The 9,306-nt window shown below is 32.8% G+C and overlaps 1 protein-coding gene across 1 annotated transcript in view; it reads right to left on the bottom strand.

The window, feature by feature from the left end:
- Positions 1–4,706: 4,706 nt before the first annotated feature.
- Positions 4,707–9,306, bottom strand: part of LOC150108089 (nuclear pore membrane glycoprotein 210-like) — a 205,633-nt gene continuing 201,033 nt past the window's right edge. Inside the window, exon 11 of the mRNA XM_090415973.1 lies at positions 4,707–5,015. Within this exon, the coding sequence (XP_090272099.1) occupies positions 4,707–5,015 (309 nt within the window). The remainder of the gene's footprint in view (positions 5,016–9,306) is intronic.

Below are 9,306 nucleotides of genomic sequence, written 5' to 3'. Positions count from 1 at the left end.
TAATTCTCACATTATTTTATTTTCCTTCATTTTCTTGGTTGCATAATATAGCTTTCTGGATTATGCAGGCTAATAAGTAGCATGTGATATCAATTACTCCAATTGCCTTTCTTATCTTCTTGATATTTTCTTTAGGCTTTCCAAAGTCTTCCCATGACGTCATTTATTTAATTTTCATACAATAATGTAATGTTTCGGCACTTTTCTCCACATTCTCTATGAGAAAATACTGCCTTACTAGCTTGAAATTCTATGATTTCTTCTTTCTTGTTAGGCATAAATGCTTTTTGAAAATTAGGAATGGCATAAAGGAATTGGCAAAGAGTGATATCAGATTTTTTTCCAGCTTTTAAATTTAATGGCTTTTTTTTTATACAAAAAGAAAGCCATGTCCTATTTTTATGTATAAACATTTAACTAAAAGTGTAATACTTCATTTCTTTTGATTAGTATTTCTTCAGTAATATTGTTTATATGTGAAAAAGAAAAACTTTATGTACAGTTACTGTCAGAACTGTAAGATCACGATATTTATTGATATCAAGAAAGAAAGAAGGACTTACCTAAAATTCCTTTTATTTCTGGAATGTAAAAACTTGACAGAAGAAGAAAGTATGAAGATCCGCAAACCTTCATTGCTACAAATGGAATAATTTTACTTTTGTCTTTATGATGTTGCTTTGTGGCACCAATTAATAGTACACTTATGCCAAGATTATGTATTTCCAAATAGGAGGTTCGATACAGAATGAGAGAAGAACAGCTGTAGATTGGAAGAGAATATATTTGGGAATATATTTGATACAGAAGTTTTACAAAGAAATATAAGGAAAAAATAAGACTATTACACTTTTTTTATATATAATCTTTGTCAAGTAGCTTTATTTTATCCTCCTACATGTTTCACCAATTTTTTCTATTGGCATCCATCCTCAGGGAATACAAACTAGTAAGCTAAAATGAAGGTTACAGACTAGGTTATAACTGATGGTTCTAATTCATACAAAAAAATTGGTATTGTGCGTGACAATGTGCGTGTCTCGTTAACGTGATTTATTCGTTATGGTTCATGACGTAATTTTATGAAAGTTCATTTCTTTGATGTTTAATGATCTGATAAAAGTTTTCCAAATTTCTGGTAAAATTAGACCTTGATTCTTGTTTAGGTTTTCAGTTTCACGGGCGACTGTAGCTGCTTCTTTAAAGGTTCTTGAATGGTAGTTATCTTCTATGTATGGCATAAGGCTCTTATCCCACTCAATGTGATGGTTAGTAGAGGCAAAGTGGCATGAAAGGCCTGAAATGTCTTGTCTGTTATTTCTGACATATCCTGTGTGTTCTTTCTTTCTCGTTTCAGAGCAAAATTTGGTACAAATATGTAGATGACATCGTTATCATTTGGGATCATACGAAAGAAGAACTAATGAATTACCTCAACCAAATCAATAGTTTCCACAATACCATCAAATTCACATTAGAAATGGAAAAAGATAAAAAACTGCCATTCCTTGACATTTTAATAAAGAAACAAACCAATAATAGCATCAACCTATCTGTATACAGAAAACTTACAAATACTGGACGTTACCTCCATTTCAACTCAGCTCATCACATAGCTCAGAAACTTAGCATTATCCATAGTCTCAAGAAAAGAGCTATACAGTATACGACAGACAAGGATGACCTACTAACGGAATTAACCACAATATCCAGAGAACTTTCTTTAAATGGTTACCCAAAAAGACTCTACAAGATTCTCTTTACTGATATACCACATCGACAACGTGATGACGTCCAATACATCAGTACAATTACGATTCCTTTTGTCAGCAACCTTTCCAAAAAATTAGCTAACCTTTTAAAACCACATAAGATCAGAGTGGCATTCAAACCAACCAACACTATTCGGAAATTTTTAAGATCACCAAAAGATCCTCACCCATTCTACAAGTACTCTGGAATATATAATATACCTTGCTCATGTGGTATTAGTTATGTAGGTTAGACCTCTAGAAGCTTTGAAACGAGAAAGAAAGAACACATAGGATATGTCAGAAATAACAGACAAGACATTTCAGGCCTTTCATGCCACTTTGCCTCTACTAACCATCACATTGAGTGGGATAAGAGCCTTATGCCATACATAGACGATAACTACCATTCGAGAACCTTTAAAGAAGCAGCTACAGTAGCCCGTAAAACTGAAAACCTAAACAAGAATCAAGGTCTAATTTTACCAGAAATTTGGAAAACTTTTATCAGATCATTAAACATCAAAGAAATGAACTTTCATAACAATTACGTCATGAACCATAACGAATAAATCACGTTAACGAGACACGCACATTGTCACGCACAATACCAATTTTTTGTATGAATTAGAACCATCAGTTATAACCTAGTCTGTAATCTTCATTTTAGCTTACTAGTTTGTATTCCCTGAGGATGCCAATAGAAAAAATTGGCGAAACATGTAGGAGGATAAAATAAAGCTACTTGACAAAGATTATATATAAAAAAAGTGTAATAGTCTTATGAATAATTGTCAAGAAAAAATTCAACATAAGGAAAGAATGTTTCCAAAACAGAAAGGAAAATAAAATCAATACGAGAGAAGCAAACAGTTTTTACCAAATCAATGCGTGAATTTCCTTCTGAGGGACACTAAATTAAAAATATCGATAAATCTGTTAAATAAAGTTTCTTTATATTTTTTTAAAGTAATGGACAGTCTTCTGTTTAATACATTCTGGTTAAATGTTTAAATAAAACTTTTTTTCTGGAAAGCACTGCTATCCAGAGCTTTCCAGAGAGAAGGGAACTTTACCCTTTACCTTATTGCTGAGTGGCCCAGGAAACAAAGGAGAAATTATGTATGCTTAAAGGAGGCATTAAAGGGAAACAATAGATTACAGTTATATTCAATATATGCAGAAACCAGACACTATTTCGGTACAGTGCACAATTTTTATTTGCAAGAAAAAAAAAAAGAAAGTACGAGTTAGCTGATTTGATTATGACGCAATGCTGAGAGGAATAAAATTTAAAGGAATATCTGTGACATTTTGTTCTAAGGAAAAATCCTGTGGTTCTATAGACAGAATTTGAAAGTTATTTTTATGAAATGCTTATGGCTGAATTTTCTGCTGGGATGTATGCATGTGTGGGTCAGTTTTTAGATAATTACCTTTATTTCTAAAGATGAACCTTACGGAGTGCTTACAAAACCCAAAATTTTACACACAGTGTTAGATCCACGCATACCGTGATTACATTTATTTTATTATTTATTTGTAAACAGGGATGTTACTTGGAATTTATTTTATCTGAATGTCTTCAATTGTCATTTTTGGAAAACTTTATTTTTATATCTATTATCATAACAGATATAAATATATCTATTATATTAAATGGAGAAAATTATTAATAAAGTAATGAGATATAACTGACATAGAAATATATATATATATATATATATATATATATATAATAATAATGCTATATATAGTATAGTATACCATATTACTATATATAATAATAATATTCTAACACAGATGTGCATTTGGTTTCCTCAATTGGAGTCATGATCAACTAGTGAATGTACAAGAACGTACAGAAAGGACTAAACACACGAACAAGTGTGGGAGAAGTTTCTGACATAATCTATAAAATGTGGCTCTTAAATGAGATCTCAACAACTTCCTTGAATCATCAGATACTTCATATCAACTAGATTCTTTATCTTTATAACATACAGATGGTTCAAGAATAAAAACTTCAAGATGCAAAGCATGCTTTAACTACCGCTGTGGCATATTAAACTTGATGGCCAAATGTATTTTTTTTCTTAAAATATAATGATGAAGTCAAGGACACTTTGAGCTTCATTAGCAGTCAGAAAATTGCAAATTCGGGAGGAAAAGAAGCAACCTAGAAATCCTCCCTTTATCCTGCTGTGTTGTGATGCTGGAAATGTGACTAGACCATGCTTTTTGGAGATGAAGAAGCAAATCTTGTTATCATAAATGTCAATCTCTATAGAGCAATTATCTAAAACATTTTTGGTGCCAGAGTGAAACGGAGTGATTAAAACTGGAGAACATATATAGTTTCAACCAAATGGTGATATGGCAGTGCTTATGTAGAAATGATCATTTTAAGAGAGATTTCTTCACATTGCATAATCTCAAAATATAGTGAGTTGATCTGCCACTCTCCTGTTTTGACACACCTTGAATTGTTCATGTTGTGTAGGTCCATGTCTGAGGGGGGGGGGGGGGGGGGGTGAAGAGAAAAGTTGTCCCTTTTCCTATTTTTTCAAATAATTTTATTTAAAAAAAAATTGAACTATTTTCACTGTTTATTTTTTAGTAGTTCAAAAGTTACATGTAAAACAAATGGTATGATAACTTCTGTAATACCTCATATAAAACAACAAAAAAACATTATTACAGTAATCTACTGTTTATCCGAACACAGGAAGGCAATTTGCTATTCAGATAACTGAAGGGTCAGATAACTAAAATTGCAATTACTTGGTGCAATACCAGAAGTTGGTTAACATTCAAAGGTTGGCAAATGGAAGAGTTGTTGTTGTTTTGATGGTCAGATAAATGGCAGATTACTGTTTCTAGACAGCAAAATATGCTACTCATAACACTAAGCGATTCATTATCATTTTATAACTCAATGATTCGAAGGTGGTTTTAGCGTTTACTCCACTCGTGCTGTGCCTGATGAATGCATATTATCAAATGCTTGTAGATGAAAAAACTAAAGTATCTAAGAGAAAAAAGAAAATTCTCCAGTCTGTTAATAACTTCAGTAGGTAAAAGTGCTACAAAGTCTATAACCAATGAAAACGCAATAACTACCTTAAGTGGCACTGAATATGATGGCTTTATCACAGGATCCCAAGGAAGAAATGTGATGAGGGGAAATACTCTCAAAGCTTTATAAATTGTAACATCTTGAAAAGTCATAACTTTAGGATGCATTTCAATAATTGTTTTATCCTGAAATAAACATAAAAATTAACTTTATTTATTGAAATACACTGAAATTTAAAAATAAAAAAATTTTATTTGTCAGCTTCTTTATTGGTTTATTATTATTTTAATCTCAGAGTAAACAAAACTAACAGCTGCAATAAAATTAGCATTATAATAGGATAACAGTGAACTAAGCAAACAGTGCAAGAGCTAAAAACCTTGCACATTAACTTGATCATGGTCAGATTTCCCATACCTTCAAAGTAATGATAAAATCAAATTTACTCGTTTTATTTTTCCCAAACGTGGCAGGAAATTTGTGAAAATCACACTCAAAAAATTTAAACCAAATCTACTAATATGTGATGCAGTTTGGAGGGTTTTGTAATAAGTAATAAAAAAAGAAAGTGTATGAAGTAAATGAAACTTTCAAATGAATTCACTATTCTGCAGAGCTTTTATGTAGAAATTCTAATTTCACTAAATATACATTAATTATTTCTTGATTTATTTACATTTAACTTATGCAATTCTGATTTATGATATAAATCACTTCTTAATTTACAGTGTTTTATTTCTCACTTGAATGAGATGTGTTCATACTGTGGGTAGGATAAGGAATTTTTCTTTTTTTAATTTTATATATATATATATATATATATATATATATATATATATATATATATATATGATTAGTACTATTAACTCGGGTTGGGATATGTTCATTTTTCTAAATTAACTGACTTAAACCCGAGAATTATAACACAATGATATTTATTTGAAAAAACGCAACATGTTTCGTCAAGAATGACTTCATCAGGCGATAAGAACAAAGAAAGATATTAAAAGACACTTAAATTAACATTGACACACTCTAAAGCTATACAATTATAAAGCCATAATATTCGACTGTAAATTACGGTTATTATGAGCTTGAACTACAGTCCGAGTTAAAGTTCTATTGTTGTACACCTGTGCGTGTGTGGAATCACGCGATCTCCAGTATCTGATAGTAGAGTTGAAAGAGTCAGGCAAATTATAGCTAAGATTATTATTCAAATGAAAAGGGTCCAAGGTGATTTCTTTTGACTCGACAATGCGGCGCTCTACCTCATCATGGCAAATGTGTAGGTTTGAAGTTGAAGTCCAATTTATTTCATGTTGGTGGCTTTCGTTGTTCGTGTTTATTGAAAACAGGACATGGCTTGACAGAGCAGTTGCTTTGGTTCTTTTATAAGCAATGTTGCACTGGTGCTTTTCTAGAAAAGAACCAAATTTATAAAAAATAACCAAAGCAACTGCTCTGTCAAGCCATGTCCTGTTTTCAATAAACACGAACAACGAAAGCCACCAACATGAAATAAATTGGACTTCAACTTCAAACCTACACATTTGCCATGATGAGGTAGAGCGCTGCATTGTCGAGTCAAAAGAAATCACCTTGGACCCTTTTCATTTGAATAATAATCTTAGCTATAATTTGCCTGACTCTTTCAACTCTACTATCAGATACTACTGGAGATCGCGTGATTATACACACGCACAGGTGTACAACAATAGAACTTTAACTCGGACTGTAGTTCAAGCTCATAATAACCGTAATTTACAGTCGAATATTATGGCTTTATAATTGTATAGCTTTAGAGTGTGTCAATGTTAATTTAAGTGTCTTTTAATATCTTTCTTTGTTCTTATCGCCTGATGAAGTCATTCTTGACGAAACATGTTGCGTTTTTTCAAATAAATGTCATTGTGTTATAATTCTCGGGTTTAAGTCAGTTAATTTAGAAAAATGAATATATATATAGTATTTTCCGGTGTATAAGACGTTCCTATGTATAAGACGCACACAAGAAATTTAATACAATTTTCTGGAAAAAACCTAAACTTTAAGGTTTGATTTTAAAAAAAAATCGATAAAATAATAGGTAATTTTTAATAGTAAACTGACCTTTCAGAAACCTGCAAAACCCATGTCACTGTCATCTGACTCTTCTCTATCATCATTAATTTCTTCTCTTTCTTCTTCCTCTTGTTCTTCATCATCATCTTCATATAAGAAATGATCTTCACTTCCATCAAGGGCAATGCTAATTCCACATTTCAAGAAAGATTTAACAATAGTTTGTTCATTTATTTTCGACCAAGATGTCTTAACCCACTCGCACACTCAAGAGACTGATGGCCGTTTCAGGGCACCCTTTGGTGTTAGCTGATGTACACCAGCATTCATTATCCACTTGTTCCACTCTTTGCTCATAAAGATTTTAATGGGTTTGTTTAAAGATACATATTATCAAATGCTTGTAGATAATATGTATAATATGTAACAAGTGCTGCAGTTGCAATGTAAGTCCTCCTGGTATGACAGCCAATTCAGTATTGCACTCTTGGAATTTTTGTTTGATTGAATTCTTCAGATGAGCCCAGAATTCATCAAATACAAGAAGAGCTTTCTTCTTTAGTAGTGCGCCATTCCTTCTTTTCCATACTTTATCTATCCACACTTTCATGCCACTTTCATCCATCCAACCTTTTTCATGCACATGTACAATCAGTCCTGTTGGTATTTTTTCTTTATGCAGTCTTCCGCTTAAAAATTATCATTGGTCGCAGCTTCGTACCATCAACACGACATGCAAGAACTACAGTGTAGTGTGTTTTTTCGTATCCACTGGTTTTGATTGTAATACTTTTCTCACCTTTCTCAGCGACAGTTCTATTTGAGGGAACATCAAAGGTTAGAGACGTTTCATCCATATTGGCTATCTGTCCCATTTCAAAATTGTAATTTTTTCGATGTTGAATCACATATTTATGAAAAGAAATAATTTTGTCTTCATATTCCTTTGGCATTTTTTGACTGATTTTTGTTTTTGTACACATACAAAGTCCACTGCATTTCATGAAACAGTAACACCAAGACGCCCCACCTTTAAAATCTTCAATGTTATGCTCACAGGCTACTTTGACTGCATGTGTATGAATCATTTTTGTTGAAATGGCAATGCCATTTTGCCGATTTTCTTGCACCCATTTCAAAACTTCAGTCTCTAGTTCTGGCCACTTCGTAATTTTTCCATGTTCCACGCACTTTTCATTACACAAATTGTACAAAATCTCCTTCTGACCACACCAAGTTCTAATAATTTTTTCTGTAGGCGGAAGTCCAAAATGTCTTTCAGCTTCCCTATTCCTGTGTTCTTCCGCATATTTTACAACCTGCAATTTTTAACTTGAAGTATGTGAAAGTCACCTGCTTTTTTCCATCACTAAAATCTACATGAAAATATCAAACTGAACACAAAATATCTCAACACGTCAACTCAATACTGATAAACATCGGTTACTGATTACTTGGATAAGATATTATGAAACTTGAATAGGGACTCCCCATTCTAAGTCACGTGAAGGTCACGCATCAATTTGATTGCACCATTAACCACCTACAAAGATCTTGGAACATAAAAGGGAGTGCGTATGACTTTGAAATGAGGAAACAATCTTTACCTTCATTATATAAGACGCACTCCATTTTTAAGATGAATTTTTAATGTAAAAAAGTGCGTATTATACAACGGAAAATATGGTATATATATGTAGAAAGTATTTTACCTTGGGTATAATAAATGTTAAAGATACCAAGCTATTTTAAACCTGATTTTACTCCATTTCCCAAGTAAGCAAGCAGACAAACAAGTCAAGTTTGCGTCTGCAAGTGTTGCAAGTCTAGCTGACCCTACATGTAGTGCAAGACCAAGGCAACTCATGGTAAAAGTAGAATAAGCTCTGATCACTAATCTTAATATTTACACTTAATGCAAAGCACAACTCCTGGAGGAGATGAATGATGCTTTGTATTAAAGGCAAGGGGCCACTACCCAGACCGGTTTTGACTTTTAGTGAGGTCTCATCAGTGGGAGCCAGGCTAGAAATGCCAAGATTTTAGTAATACATAGCTTATAAGTGTGTGTGTGTGTGTGTGTGTGTGTGTGTGTGTGTGTGTGTGTGTGTGTGTGTGTGTGTGTGTTGTATTTTTATTTTACTTGTATTCAGTCTGGAAAATCTGCTCTAGACACCAAACATGGAACTTTTTTAAGCCACTTCAGGTGTCTAATAAGGTGGACTCACACCAAGTGATGAAATTCATCTCCTACCTAACGTCAATCACAAATATGCAGCATGGCCACAACAGCATTCGAACCTGTAGCTTGTTGGTTGGAAAGCAGATGCTCCAACTACCTGGTCAACCAGACTGTCAGATTACTGATAAGAAGATTGTTCAGAGTAGAAGAAGAAACAAAGACGACTAATT

Source organism: Typopeltis vanoorti, chromosome 3, assembly GCF_054136105.1.
Source record: "Typopeltis vanoorti isolate ZY-2024b chromosome 3, IOZ_Tvanoo_1.0, whole genome shotgun sequence".
Lineage (NCBI taxonomy): Eukaryota > Metazoa > Arthropoda > Arachnida > Uropygi > Thelyphonidae > Typopeltis > Typopeltis vanoorti.
This window is presented reverse-complemented; position numbering and strand designations above follow the sequence as displayed.